This window comes from Callospermophilus lateralis, chromosome 3 (genome assembly GCF_048772815.1).
Source record: "Callospermophilus lateralis isolate mCalLat2 chromosome 3, mCalLat2.hap1, whole genome shotgun sequence".
Taxonomy (NCBI): domain Eukaryota; kingdom Metazoa; phylum Chordata; class Mammalia; order Rodentia; family Sciuridae; genus Callospermophilus; species Callospermophilus lateralis.
In genome coordinates this window covers 48890759-48907058 of record NC_135307.1, presented here as the reverse complement: position 1 = coordinate 48907058, position 16300 = coordinate 48890759, and the positions used below count along the sequence as shown (strand labels likewise).

Below are 16300 nucleotides of genomic sequence, written 5' to 3'. Positions count from 1 at the left end.
AAATAATCATATGCTAGATTTACAGGGTTCCCTTAGCTAAGTATTATAAACATGGTCACTTTTTTAAATAAGTGGTAGCCTTTATTTTTATTCTTTTTTTTTTCTTTCACTGAATAAACAGGTTTTTGCTTTTGCTTTTGCTTTTGTTTTCTGCCCTCTGCTCTGTCCACCAGGTCCTAAAAGCATCCTAAATTTGGATTGGAGTGATATCTCCTAAACTATTTCCCTAGTGAGCATTTTGTCCCAAAAAAGTCATATGGTCTGATCAGAAAAGGGCCAAATCTCACACGCTTGTAGCACCTGCTACTGAAAACGGAAAATAAATGCCATATCATTTTGTGCTTCTCCAGCATTCCCTGACTGTGCAGTTAAGTGTCTAAAAATATTGCTCAGTTAAAGAACCTATATGTAGGGGCTGGGGTTGTGGCTCAGTGGCTGAGTGCTTACCTAGCACATGTGAAGTACTGGGTTTGATCCTCAGCACCACATATAAATATAAAAAAATAAAAAGGTACATCAAAAACTAAAAAAAAAAAAAAATTTTTAAAGAATCTATATGTATACTGTGGCATAGTCATAAACAAACATAAACAGGACTGTAAAAATAATAATGCTTGAAAAAAAATACTAGAATCTTAGCCAAAAATTACGTATCTTTTCCTTTCATAGAACCACAGACTATAAAACCAGTAAGGTGCATTAGAGATCCGCTAAGCAGCTGAATATGTGATATAAGGGGAAACAACTGCCAGGAAATGAGATTTCTTGGTCAGCAGGAGTGGGGAAGTGGGAGCATAGTGGTTTTAAGAGAATGACCTTTCCTGGATGTGTATCATCCTACTCTATTAGAAGTTGCTTCTCAGTTTCCTCCTCTGCAAATTGGTATATTAAACATTTAATATATTGTTTTAAGAGTTCATTTAGAAACATTTTGTTTCTACATTGATCAGTCATTTAACCCAGTACTTGACATACAACAAGCCCTAAATAAGAGGTAAATGCTATTGTTTTTATTAGTATAGAATAGTAGAGCCAGAATTCACCATATCTTGAAAGTGCTTTTTTTTGGAAAGACACTTTTTTTTTTTTTTTTTAATCAGTCTAGTGATGGCAAAAATGTGAAGAATGGAAGTCTGCAAAAGGAAGGAGGTGACACTGTTAAATGATATCTGGTCCACATGTTGGAGATCAGATGGCTTTGTAAAGCCACCTAAAGACTGTTAACCCAGAAGCAAACAAACCTGTGAACACCACACAGGTCTCTGACTCCCTGTGTGACTCAGATGAGTTTTCTAGCCTCTCCCTACTTCTGTTTCCTCATCTATAAAATGAAGGGATGAAATGATCTGGAGTCCTGGATGCTTTAAAATCACGAATGTTTTGTGGTTCTAATTTAGTCTCAATCTATTCGGGCAGTTTTGCATTTTCTTTATTAACAGGGACTTGGCTTTTTTACTTATCTGAGATAACAGAAACTTGGGGTCCCTTCCCTATCCAACCTATTGTTTTGGCTTCAGGATTACCTTTCTAGTAGGAGTAGTGGTGGAGAGGGAGTTCTCACAGACACCTGCTGTGCAGGTCACTGATAAATGCTCCTTTAATTAACTCCTTGGATCTTAACCACTCCCTTGTTCAAAATTAGTTATTCATTTGTCAACATTTCTGGAGGAAACCTGATAGTCTGGTTACCAGGAATTTTGCATCCTCTTGAATAGAACCCATGTTTCCCAACTTCTTCCCTTCAAAGCTTGCAAACTTTGAAGTGTTTTAAATAGACAACCAAGTTTCAGAGAGACTGGGGAGTGTGTTTGCATAGAATAGTGAAAATGGGATGAAGTCTTTTCAAGGAAAAACTTCATTTACTGGGAAAGGAGCAGAAATAAGGAGGGGGAGACCAGAGTATAAGAAAGAAAAAGAAGCAAAATGAATAGGACGGAACACTGGGAGCCCACAGATCAGCTGCTCCACCCTGAGGAATCCTCCTTGAAAAATGACCTCACCGAGAAGGAGTGAGAAGATGAGAGGAAGATGGGAAAATATAAAAGAGAGTTTACACAGGTAGACACTGGATCAAGACAAATGGAGAGGAGGATTTATTGTAGCCACAGTTAAAACACACTGGCACATCTTGTCCACTGGTCCCCAGAGCCTAAAACCATCACACCAATTCCCCCACTGCATGTATAGTATCAGGACCTTCCAAAAAATGCCTCCATGAACGGCTCTAGCTAAAATCAAAGTAGTGAAACAATACGATTGCGAGTGATCACTGCTATAAAATTCTACAGGCAGAGTATCCATAGACACATCTCACATTATGTAGTATATTTTAATTTATTCAACCTTTAAGTGTTTATATTAGCATTACAAAATTAATTTTTTACTTATTATAGAAATAGTGTAAGAAAACTAACAGAAATAGTATTATAAATGGTTCTTTGGTACTTCAGTTTTATATGGTGTATTTCCATAGGAATTACTTGCCAAAGTTATAGACAAAATGGGAAAATATTTTAAGATGCTTTAAATATGTGTACAAATGCTTTAACATATTGTTTAATCAATGTTATTTATTGATATCAACAAGCCATTAAGTAAATATTGTTTTTTAAATGGTTTGAGCTTATTGTTTACTAAATGATCATCTCACCATTTGAAGTTCATTTGTCTTGATATAACATAATGCTCTGTTATAAAATGCTACATAACACTTTCTGTCCATGTTGATAGCTGTAGTTAAATCTTCAATAGCTAGCCTGTAATTCTGCAATAATAATAATAGTAATAATAATAATCAAGAAGGGTAAATAATAATGGACTGAAATTTAATTGCAAAAATAAATCCTTGATCCTATCAGAGTTTCTGGAACATTCATTTAACCATTCAGTATATCTTCTGTGAAATGAAGACAATCAACCTAATCTTCCACAAAGTTAATTAAGAATCTCCTAGTAGGAATTCTTTAGTTTCTTTCAACCACAAATAAAATTAAAGATATCAACAACTTTAATTTAGACAATTATTTTATTTTCAATGTTGCTGAATGGCATGGAAAAAATTATACTGATGGGTAAAAGAAAATCAACCCATATTCATCTAGCAAACATTTGCCAGAAGTTGCTTACTTTTGTCACTGAGTTCTCACTGAGTGACAAAAGTTGCTTACTTTTGTCACTCAGACTACCCTATGCATGATCATCAGGTTTTCTTCCCATGTTCTCTTTCGTTCCTCTTCAATTCTTATAACTTATAGCATACTATAGGTAGTAATTTTCATGGAATTAACACATAATGCAAGATCTTACTTTTGCTTTAGGTGTCATTTGCAAAATATTTCATATGAAATAACTACAAAGAAAGTTCAAAAAAGCAAAGTAAGGAGAAGCAAAGTACTTCACACTGCTTCAGATATCAACAGTGCTGCTCCAGCGTCTAACCCAGTAATTTCTGTTTAAGAACCAATCATGAATTCAAGTAATGATTTTGTTCTCAGAGGTTTAAAACTCTATTAAAATGATAAAACAGTAAAAATTTTAAAACATCCCAAATATCCAACAATCAAGTGGTTAAAAATAAATGATGTTGGAATATCATGCCATCATAAAAATTATATGTCCAGAGATAAAGTATAAAAAGCAGGACACAACACAAATTATATAAATAGCATAAATCCATGTCATATATTTTCAGGAAAATAAAAGACTAACTGCAAATACTTGAAAAAATGCTCTCAAAATTATAATTTGATGGTAGGATAGTAATCCTTTATTCCCTTCTTTTTATTTCTTTTTAATTTCTTTTTTATTGCTTTTATTTCCAAACTGCCTACAATGAATATGTTAGACTAGGTAGCCATACAGACATGAATAAAGGTGGTAGGGAGAAGAAATTCAGGCTCTGCTCCTGGGCAGAACCCTGCTGGGCTTCACAATGCCCAGGGACCATCTTGTAGACAGACAGCTAGTTTCCTGTCAATCAAAAGGGAGCAATCTATACTGGGAAATTTTTCAACATGAATTTGGAAATTGGTGCAGGCACAATAAGCCATGATGGAAAACCTCAGTAACCACTGCAAATTCAAAATTGAGGAACGAGTTTCCCAGACCAAATTAAAAAAAAAAAAAAAAAAAAAAAAACCTGCCACGTGGGAAACCCTGCTGATTCCTCTCTATGTCTTCTATGTCTCTTGAAGGAAATCTTTCTTCCTAGCACACAAGAGGTGAGGAACCTCTCCCCCATAACAAAATGTTACTACTTTCTTTAAAAATAAAATAATAATGATGTTATTTTAAATGTAAAGATCAAAAATAAATATCACTATTTTGTGAAAAATCATGAACTGAAATCCCCTTTAGTGCACGATGAAAAAAGTATTCTATGTAGTTCTGTTCTTTATACCACAGCAATTCTCCTATCACAGAGGGAAAAAAGGGAAGTGAGTCCCTCTACTATCTACAATTTCAGTAAACCAGGCAGGAGGTGGCCTACCCCGCTGTAGTATTTCAGAGCTCCTCTGCAGACATAGGCGCGCACACTCTCAGGATAAATACTGATTGCCTCGTTACAGTTCAAAATTGCTTTGGAGAATCTGCCTTTTAAACCATAGTAGGCTACTCGGCCTAAGTATGCCTTTCAGAGAAAGAGAAGAGAAAGCAGAAATAGAGTTTTAGTGAAATCATCAGTTCTACCAAAAATCTATGAACAAATTTATGCCACCCAAAGACATAAATGATGTTGGAATATCATGCCATCATAAAAATTATATGTCCAGAGATAAAGTATGTCCAAAGACAGTATTAAGATATACTCTTTTCCCCCACTCTGTTATTAGAAAAAAATTCAAACATATAGAATAATTGAAATGATAGTATAATGAACACCGATGTATCTATCACCTGGATTCAATAATTATTAGCACTTCTCTTGCCATATTTATTTTATTTTTTCCTTAAGTATGGAAAAATAAGTTGTAGCCATCAAAATTTTTCACCTTGTGGCCTTCAGTATGCATCTATTATGGAAAAAAGAGATTGCCCTAAGTAACTACACTGCCATTATATCTCTAAGAAGATTTCTAGTAATTCCCTAAAAGTATCCATTATTTAGCCAATTCAAATTTAATTTCATCGTCTTCTAAAATCAGGATCCAGTCACACTTCACCTATTAAATTTTGTGTTGTCTCCACAGTCTATTAAAAGACAGAAATAAATGTGATAGCAAAATAATAAATAAATAAAATTAATAACAGTATGTAAATTAAAATTATTAACACAAAAATTAATAAATTAACATATTTACAGACATCCAAATTCACAAAGCACTTGAATAAACATAATATCTCTGTTGGGAAAAAATATTTAGTTCAAGAAGAAATATAGAATATAGATTGTGAAAAGTACGTACAGATAAAATACAGATATATGTTTGTTGAAAAATACATACAAGTAACCAATTGTTGCTAACTAATAGCAAAAGCATATAAAAGATTTAATAGTTTAATCAAAATTAACAAATTTTCTAAATCATTATCATTATGTATTTAAATACCTGGTAGTGTTTCGGATTGATCGTAATTGCACGATTGAAGTCCAGAACTGAGCTTTCCTTGTGGAGTTTTACTTTACAAAACCCTCGTTGATAAAAAGCTTCTGCAAAATCAGGATTTGCTTTCACAGCTTTTGTAAAAGAATCAAAAGCCTACAAGGGCATATTGTTAAAGCACAAACCACTTAGTGACAGAATGTGTTAGTTTAGAAGGTTAATAAATTGCAATATGTAAATTTTGTTGAAAAGTTTCACTCAATTTTCTAGTAATTTAAAATATATTCTCCCACAGAAAATTTTGGGACAAGCAAATCAGTATTTGAAAACAACTTAGATTTAGTATTATATTTAAAAATCCCCTTGTTTCCAGGTTAATGTTTACATAATCCATGCTGTTAGATTACAGTGCTTTCAGAGGCATAATTTTCATCACTAGTTTTTGGATTTTATTCCTTCAAAGAAACTGCAACCAGCATCATTTATTATCCATGGTAGTCTGAGAATCATAGCAGATATATGATTATGAAAACTCAGAACACAGAACTTTAAATTTTTTCCCAATATTGTAAAGCATAGTCAAGTTATCCCTGTTGTCCAAAAGGACTAAAAGTATAAAAAATATTATAATTAATCTTATATTTAATGAACAACTTAGTGGACAATTCTTTTTCTTATATGCAAATTTAAGATACTCTTCATCCAGTATATATAAGGAAGGACATCACGTGTATTTGTGTGATTGCGTATGTGTGTGCAAAAATGGAGTTGTGGTATATCCAACAATAACCATGGGATAATATCAGTTATTTTACATATTCTTCATATCAGTGACCATTTTGAAGTGTGTAAAGTATTTAAAGGCTGGATAAATTCATAATAATTGAATTAACTGGTTTTCAATGAACCTGGCCATCTTAATAACCAGTTTCAATCTGATTGGAATTAATCAGTTCTCAATCAGATAAGTTAAAGAGTATTCTAATAATTTCTATTTTATTCTACAATATGTTAAAGCTCTCAATATAAATTACTTGGAGTTTAATAAGAAGTCATATTAATAATAAAATAACACTGCTTTGCTGTAATAATTTCCTATATTTAGATATTTTTGGTAGAAAACACATATTGGTCTTTAGATTGTCAAAAACTAACATCAAATAAAATGTGTTGATTATATAAAATAATTCATGAGAATTTCAGGGTGCAGACTGACTATATAATAAGCCAACCATTTTAAACTTTTGGTCTAGTCACTCCTTATACTGTCTAGATAAGCCTCCAGAAATAAAACTGAATATAAGCAACCAGCTTCTAAAATCACATAATCTATACTTCAAAGTACACAAAATACCATTTGAAAGTTGTTTTCTTCTATGTAACAAAGACCCAAGTTATACAGACACTCTGATGAAAAAGCTGCAGCATTTTGTCCTTTGAGAGAACAAGAACATATTTCCATTGCCTTCTTAAGCATTCTCAGAGCTTCCTAGAATGATAAAAATAAAAATTACATATATATATATATTACATATATATATATATATATGTGTGTGTGTATATATATATACACACACACATACATACATACACACACACACACACACACACACACACACACATATGGAGGAAGGGACTCTTTCTTTCTGATATTTATTTAACATTACAGTCTTCAATGTTAAAAAGAACCCAGATAAGGAAGGTGTGTTCCCTCTTCATAGGGATCTGATAAAGATCACAGGTCTTACCCAAGAAGAAGACTCAGTTCCAGAGTGAGCCCCTGAGTTCCTACCCCATAAACCAGGACTTAGGCTCACACACATGAATTTTTGGAACTATGTTTTAAATTCTAGTAATTATTTTCTAATGGTCTTAATCAGACTTACATTTATTGACCAGTTTATGACCAATTTCCTAGTCATTTCCCTGTGTGAAATAATTGAGAAGATACTAGGTAATAATAGTGTTGATAATATCTAATATAATTTGAATCAACTTTTATTTGGTTATGCTGTGCTCTTACTAGGGTTCTCTGGGCAGCAGAAAATAAACCACCATCAAAAATTACTCATTATTTAGTCAAAATAGTTGAAACCAATTAATGAAAGAAATAGAATTTTCCTAATAGAAATGCTAATTGCTTTTCCCTTTTTTTAAATGAACTAAATTGCTAAAGAAGTCGTCAGATTTAACTTGAATGTGCTAAGTGTCTTTGCTGTTCCCCTTAACATCTACTCCACGTTTACAACCCACCTCAACATCCATCCTTCTGTCCTCACTCTCAGCACATGACTTTACCATGGAAATTTGGATTGCTTTCTCAATTTTCTTTCTCTTTGCTTTTTAGTATATCTATGTCTTCAGCCATTTCCACCCCTTTTTTTTTTTCCTGTCTTTGAATGATTTCTTCTCCTTTTTAGAACTCACTCTTAACACCATCTTCTCTGCTCCCAGCTGAGCACACTTTGTTTTTTCCTTCTTTTTTTGAACCTTTGCCCTTTCACTGTCTCCTTTGGTCCCTAAACACTTGAATCTCTTCCAGCCTTCCATCCCATTTAAATTAAAATGACCACATCTTCACTTCCTCCTGCTTCCCCATCTTTCCCTCCCTCAGTACTCTATTATAAAGTCTTACCAGGGAGATCTGGGAGTGAGGGTTGGCAGATACTGCATACTGATATTCTGAAAACACTATCATGGCTTCTGTGGGTAACAGCTTTGAGAGGTACAATGCTGTTACTATCACTCAAGGGAAAAAAATTAAACGTATATTCTCAACCAGGATAATGACCATAAAAATAGAGAAAAGAAGCAGGTTTGAGGGACTATTTTAAAAATAGAACCAAAAGACCACCACCATTGGGTAGGTAGAACAGGATAGGCAATGATACTGGGCTTCCTGCCAGAGCAACAGGTCAAAGCAAATATAAAGGAATATTCCTGAAAGAATGAAGAATTGAACAACTTCAAATCTGAGGAATGACCACTGAAGTTGCAGTAAGGAACTCACCAATGAAAATAGCAAGCGCACTGCAATCATTTTATATTACTTTAAATTACCACAAATTGAGCATATGAAAGTAACACATTTATTATCTCCCAGTTTCCACAGGTCAGGAGATCAAGAATGGCTCACTAGGTCCTCCACTCAGGATTCCACAAAGCTGCAATCATGGTTGTCAGCTGAGCTGCATTCTCCTCTGGAAACCTGACGGGGGGAATACCTTCCAAGCTTCCAATACACCACTGGCAGAATTAATTTACTTGTTACCCCAGGACTCGGAGTCCTGGCTTCTTGCTAGCAGTTGGCCACACTCAGATCCTAGAGGCTACCTGAAGTTGGCCACCACATGACCTTCTGCATAAGCAGTCACAACCTACAGACTAGCCCTACAGACCAGCCAAAAAATCTCTCTTTCCCGTCTGTTAAAGAGGGAGTCTTAGAAAATGCAAAATAATCAGGGAATGACATTTTTGCTCTGCATACTGGTTAGAGGCAAGTAACACATCCTGTCAACACTCAAGAAATGGAAGAAAATCATATAGGGCATGATTCACTGAGGGCAACTACAGAGTGAGTCTGTCACAGTTCGCTTTCTGGGCCCCAATGACTCCGTATCCCTGCAAAATACATTCCATTCCAGTGCCTCCAAAAGGCTCATCTCATTACTCCATCAGATCAAAGTCTGAAATCTCATTATTTAAATCATGTCCAATTCTAGATGAGGACTTTGAGTATTACTCACTTAAGTACCACTTCTGGGGCACAATTCCTTTCCATCTCAGGGCCTGTGAAATGAAAGACACAAACTATTTATCTCTGAAACACCCAACACGCAATGGTGGGATAAGCACAGGATAATATCCACAGCATTCCAGTTCAACGGGAGTGAGGGGAGGGGGAATGGAGGCTAAAAAGCCCTCAGTGGTCCATGGCAGCTCTTTCTTGAGCTGACATCCAGAGTCTCTTGATTAGGTTTCAAGGCATAGAATTATTCTCTCTGGCTCTTCATTCTGCCCTGTAGGTTCCTGGTCTTGCCCTCTGGGTCATTATTGCTTTTTCATTAAAAGGTTGAACATGTTTGCAGCTGAGTTATTCTATTAATCTGCTTCCTGTCAGAATGCTTTAGAGGTCTGACAACCTTTCATTTCATACTCTCTCTCTCTTGGTCCAAACTGGTTTCTACAGAAATAATTGTCTTAAGAATTTGGAGACCTTTAATGCATTTCACAGGCACTCATTCTCTCCATTAGACAAAAGCCATATTCACTAATTTTTGCAAGACAATTCCTTCTCTACTTTGGCCTCTGGCTGAGATGCATGAGGGACAATATCCTGAAACCTTTAGAGGTCCTCTGGTTAAGATATTTGTATGGCATATCCTCAAAAGGGAGCAGTGTTATACTGAATGTTCTGGCTTTATGATCTTTCTGAAATAGGAGCAAAAGATTGTCCAGTTACACCTTGTTCTTCTCACTAGTTAGAACACGTTACTGACAGTGACAATCTTGCTTTTGTCATCTTTTGCCATCTGGAGAGGTAGAGAATTATCATCTGGTAAGAGTCCTGGTTTATTCTGCTTAGCAGTTCTTAACTTATCTCTCTCCTCTCACACTTCACTATAAGAAGCAAGAATAAACCTGACAGCACTCAGCACTTTCAACATTTTACTTGAAAATTATCTTAACTACATATTAGGATCCTGACTATTTAGTTCTGCTTTCCAAGTAACTACAGGAAACATTTTTTGCTACATTAAAAAGATCCTTCTTTCACTAGTCCCTCATTCATTGGTGAGAACCTACTAGCATATCTTAATGACCAGATATCCACCAATAGTCTGTCTGAAGTGATTAAAGCTTTCTAGTCATGCCCCTTAAAAGTCTTCTAGTCTCTGCCCCTTTGGTTGGGTTTCAAAGCTGCTGCCACAGTTTTAGATATTTATTACAGAAGCACTCATTATACAAAAACTATATTACAAAAACTGTATTAGTTCCCTGCTGCCGAAAAAAAGAAAAATCCACAAACTTATTGCCTTTGAAACGATGCAATTTACCATCTCACAACTTCCATGGCCAGGAGTCTGTGCAAAGTTTAACCAAGTCCTCTGCTCTGGGGCCTCATGAGCTACAACCAAAGTGCCAACCAGATGGCATTCTTACCTAGAGGTGCAAGTAGGGAAGTATCTTCTTGGGTTTCTAAGGTTATTGAAAGATTTTATTTCCCCATGGCTGTATGACAGAGGATACAGATTTCTAAAAATACTGACTATTGTAGGTTTCCTGAAACTACAGGCCACAGCAGTTCCCCAACAAGAGATTCTCCACAGCTAGTTCACAGTATGTCTCTTTGCTTCATCAAGGTCAGCAAGAGAATCTATCGTTGCATTCTGCCAAAAGAGGATCATATACAATGTAACATAATAATGGGAGCAAAATTTCATCAACTTTGCCATATTTTCTTAGTTAGAAGAAAGTCACAGACTCCACCCAGACTCAATGTCATATGAGGGCAAAGCTTGTTGGGGGCCACTTTATGATGCATCAACCATCACAAGAGGGTAGAAACTAGCCAGATTGTACTGAGTGTCAGAATGAGTGGAAAGTGAGGAAACGAAGCCAATGAATGCAGAAAATATTCAAGATTTGTTGTGCCAGAAATGAGAGAAAAGTAAATAATTAGAGGGGTTGAGAGGGTAAAAATGGCACATTTCAGGTGTCTTTTAAATTAAATATAATTATTCGTGATTAAGCACCCAGCCCTCAGTCTGTCTAATGTATATTATTATGCATATTAGGTGCTTAATAAGTAGCATATTATTAGTCCTCTATACTAACTTTGTATTACTGAAGACATATCAAAAAATATACAAAGGACCTTAAATATAAAAATCTGAAAAGGATTTTAAATATAGGAAATTCTCCTGCCACTAATTTGACTCTTTCATATCTCCTAAATATCAATCAAAATCTTTCATTCTGTGAAAAAATAAGATAAGGCTTTATTACAACAACAGTAACAACAACTATCTTAAAGAGTCTCACTTCAGGGGCTGGCATTGTGGCTCAGTGGTTGAGCGCTTGCCTCACATGCATGAGGCTCTGGGTTCCATCCTCAGTACCACATTAAAAAATAAAGTAAAAGACATTAAAAAAAAAGATTCCCACTTCACCTATAATGCTACTTAGAGTTGCACAGTATAAAGCAATGAATATGAACAATAAACAACTCAGAATTTTAGTAGTTAGGACTTCTGAATCAGTATGGTAGATGAGCTATTTCTAAAGAAATTTCCTGGGAGAAGCTCTCTAAGGAAGTCTTCAGGAAGCGTAGACAGAGATGTATATGAGAGCCTACGCCTGGAGTGAGGCGTATACTAAGCAGTCAGGAGGGAGGGGTGATGTTGAGGGTAGATGACTACAGTAGCATCGCCATCTGGGTTCCATGAAGTGGGTCAACAACAAAGAGGAAGATTTGAGTTTGGCACTCATTTATTAAGATATGAGTCAGGACATTCACTGAATTGGAATGTTCAGGGCATTCAATGGATTTGGAATGCTCAGGAGAGCCAAGATGATAATAACTCTTTGCTCCTGAGACAAATCCAATATGGAGGAAATATGGAGGAAAGTGGGCCCTATAGATAGCCACGGTATTCCTACAGATTAAAATTAAGCAAAATGCCAATGAACAAGCACAGAATGAGACAAGGCAGTATGAGTAGGAATTGGCAAAACTAACAAACCAGTCTTTGACATCTGAGAGTGTATTGAAATTATCAGGTACAGAATACATGTTTGTAAAATATTTTTAAAATAAAGTTGAAATCAGGATGATGAAGCAAAAGGAGATAATTAGGATTAAATATGAAGTCTTGAAAACAATCAAATGGAACTTCTACAAGTAAAAAGCATTATTCAAATAAAACATGAAGACCAGGCTGAAGAATTTGTGAACCTGAAGAAAATCTTCTTTAAAAAATTATACAGAATGAAGCAAGAGATTAAAATATAAGAGAACATAAGATAAGTGAAGATTAGAGAAGTCAAACCCATATCTGTTGGAGTCCCCAAAAGAGTAAGTAGAATGGGAGACAGAACTTGAAGAAATAATAGATTCAAATTTTCCAAACTGAGGAAAGACAGAAATCCACAAATTGAGGAATCATAACCTAGTAAAATCAGGAAAATAAAAATAAATCAAGAATATACAACTTTAGGACTGGGGCTATAGCTTAGTGGCAGAGTGCTTGCCTAGCAAGCACAAGGCACTAGGTTTGATCCTCAGCACCACATAAAAATAAACAAATAAAATAAAGGCATGCTATCCATCTACAACTACAACAAAGTTTAAATATATAATTTGATATACATATATACTTACATAATTTATATTATATCATAATATAAATTATATAAATATGCATTTATTTATTTTTATGTTTTAAAATGTATAGTATATATTATATAATATATATTATATGTATATATTATATATAATATATATGTCATATATCATATATATATACAACTTTATAGAACAAAAGAGAAAATCTTAAAAAATAATCAGAGACAAGAAAAAATATACCAAAAAGGGAAAGATAATCTAACAGTAAAATTCTCATTATCAGTAGGAGCTGAAATATCAATAGAAGCTGAATGATAGCATATTACTTTCAAGATGTTGACAAAAAGTAACTGCCAATTTTGTTATAGAATAGTAAAAAACCTTATCATTGAAAGATGTTCATTTTTATTTCAGAAAAAAAAATTAAAAATACCTCAAAAGAACACTCTGACACATAAGAAATGCTGAGCAAATAAAATGGAAAGATATGTAAATATAAATATTGGTTCTAAAATAATGGTAGTCATTTTGTATTACAATTTGTAGATCTTAAATACAAGACAAAAAGTATATGTGAATTTGGAAGGAAATAATTAGTGTTAGAGGAGTCTATGATCTTTTTATTAGCCAGGAGAATGATGTTTGTACTCAGGAAACAATGTTATCTAACTTCAGACATAGCTGTATATGTTTGGCAACATTTCACTAGTAACAAACAAAATGTGAAATGAGAAGATTAAAGAGGAAATAATTTAAATAAAAATTTAAATTTAAAAATATCAGTATAAAAAGTAAAAAGTGATAGACATTTTAAAAGAATTATTGAAAAAGAATAGCAAATATAAAACACCCTAATAAAAGAGAAAGAATAAAATTAAAATGACAAAAATCCAAATGGAAGAAAAATCACAGGAACCAAAATTTTCCATGTAAAACAAAGATATAATCAAAATGAATTTTTAAAAGCCTTTTATAAACTGTTTATAAGACATTCCTATAACCTAGGATATGGAAAAGTCAAAAGTAAAAGAAAAAAAGACATACATTAAAATACTATTTTTCAAAATAAAGTAGGTTGCTATGTTTGGAAATAGTGAACCTCAAAGGCTCCTGAGCTTAAGGCGTGGTGCCCAGTGTAGCAATGTTCAGAGGTGGGGGGTCTGGGGAAGTGATTGGGTCATGAGGGCTCTCTTACTGATGCCCTATTACACTGATGGATTCATAAATTGATGGCATTATTAGAAGGTGGTTGGAAGCTTTAGGAGATTGCACATAATTGGAGGAAGTAGGTCCTGAGGGCATATCCAGGGAAGGTAGATCTTGTCCCTGGCCCCTTCCTTTGGCTCACTCTCTGCTCCCCAGCTACTAAGTAGTGAGCAGTTCTCCCTCACCACGCCCCTCTACCATGATATTCCGTCTTACCACAGACCCATAAATAATAGAGTCAGCAGACCAAGGACTATAAAACCTCTGAAACTGTGAGCCAAAATAAATCTTTTCTGCAATAAAGGTGTTTATGTCAGGTAATTTAGTCACAGTGATGAAAAATTAACACAGTATAACATCAAAGTAAATACTGCAAGTATTATAAGTAGTGATAGAGGAGTCACTATGTAATGATAGAAGTTCAGTTCATCAGATAAGTATAATAATTCTAAAATTGAGGGTCTATAACAAAAATAACTTCTTTGACAATTAATTATGCCTTTCAAAATAAGTAAAGGAGAAGAATTTGAAGTTTCCCAAACCATAGAAATGATAATATTTGAGGAGATGATAATACTAATTGTCCTAATTTTATATATGATATACTAATAATATATGTATCAAATTTCAATACTGTATTCTATATGTATGTATATATGTGTGTATATGTGTGTATGTGTGTGTATATCTATATATACACACACAGATGTCAATTTTAAAATGTATAAAATTAAAAATAACCTCAAGTTACATAAAACAAAACTTAAAGAATTACAGAGAAAACTTGGTATCCAACATCATTATGGGAGATTTAAAAATACCTCAGTCATTGATAGATCAATTAGTTAAAAATAAGGATGTGAAAAACACATTAAAAATGAGACCTACTAAACATATATAAAACATACCAATGAGAAAATGCATATTTTTTAGACATGGAAGATTTACAAAACTAAGGCATGAATAATTCTGAGCATATTTCAAAGAATCAGTATCAAGCAGAATAGTCATTTTACACTGTATTTGCAAATTAAAAAGAAAAGAAACTTTTAAAAATGTATTCTTTTTAAAATTTTTTTTAGATGTCAAAGGACTTTTGTTTTATTTATTTATTTGTTTGTTTGTATAAAGGCTATTATATGTCAAACCCAGGGCCTCACACATGCCAGGCAAGTGCTCTGCCACTGAGCAACAACTCCAGACCCAAAAATGTGTTTGTTTTAAAAAAATGAAATCTTATCATAAATTTTAAAATATTTATGAAATTGACAATAACTTGTAAATGCTGTTTATTGCTGTAGTTTGAATGTATTCCCCCAAAAACACAAACTGGAAACTTAACACCCAATGTATCAGTATTGAGAATGGAATGTTTAAAAAGTGACTAATGATCAATGGATTAAGTGCCACTAGTTGCTAGAATGGTTCATTATCATGGGATTGGGACTTTATAAAGAACAAGTTTAGAATTCAGCTCCCTATTGTTTTTTCCTCCTCTCTTGCTCTCTCTCTCTCCCAACACACACCCCTCTTTGCCCTCCAACCTTCTACCATGGAATGACACAGTAAGAAGATCCCCATAAGATGCCAGAACCCTCATCTTGAACTTCCCAACCTCTAGAACTGACAGAAATAAATTTCTAACCATTACGAATTACCCAATCTGTTATTTTCTATTTTAGCAGCACAAAACAGACTGACACTTATCTTATAAAAAAATAAAGTTTGAATATTAATGAAATAAGTATCCAATGGAACATTTAAAACAAATAACAAGGAAATATCCCTTTAAATAAAGTAGCAGGAAGAGACTAATAAAAGATTTCAATGAAACAGAAAATAATACAAACCAAGTATTACCCTTCTACAAACCTAATAAAGACACAAAACAACAAAAAGAAAATGACAGACCAATATTTCTGATGAACACAGGTGCAAAAATCCTCCACACAATACTAACAGGTCAAATTCAATAGCACATTAAAAAGATCATATGCCATGATCAAGTTGGCTTCATTTCAAGGAAGCAAGAGATAGCTCAACATATGCAAATTGATCAATATAATACATCACATAAACAGAATCATGATTAAAATCACCCAATCACCTTTATAGATGAAGAAAGTCTTTTATAAAATTCAACATCTCTTTATTGTAAAATCCCTGAATAAATTAGGTTCAGAAAGAGCATACCTCAACATAA

At 33.9% G+C, this 16300-nt stretch overlaps 1 protein-coding gene across 1 annotated transcript in view; it reads right to left on the bottom strand.

The window, feature by feature from the left end:
- Nucleotides 1-16300, bottom strand: part of Ttc6 (tetratricopeptide repeat domain 6) — a 181257-nt gene that overhangs the window by 25032 nt on the left and 139925 nt on the right. The window contains exons 22-25 of the mRNA XM_076849316.2: nt 6898-7032; nt 5550-5699; nt 4490-4630; nt 2651-2764 (exon numbers count right to left, since the gene is read on the bottom strand). Of these exons, the coding sequence (XP_076705431.2) occupies nt 2651-2764; nt 4490-4630; nt 5550-5699; nt 6898-7032 (540 nt within the window). The remainder of the gene's footprint in view (nt 1-2650; nt 2765-4489; nt 4631-5549; nt 5700-6897; nt 7033-16300) is intronic.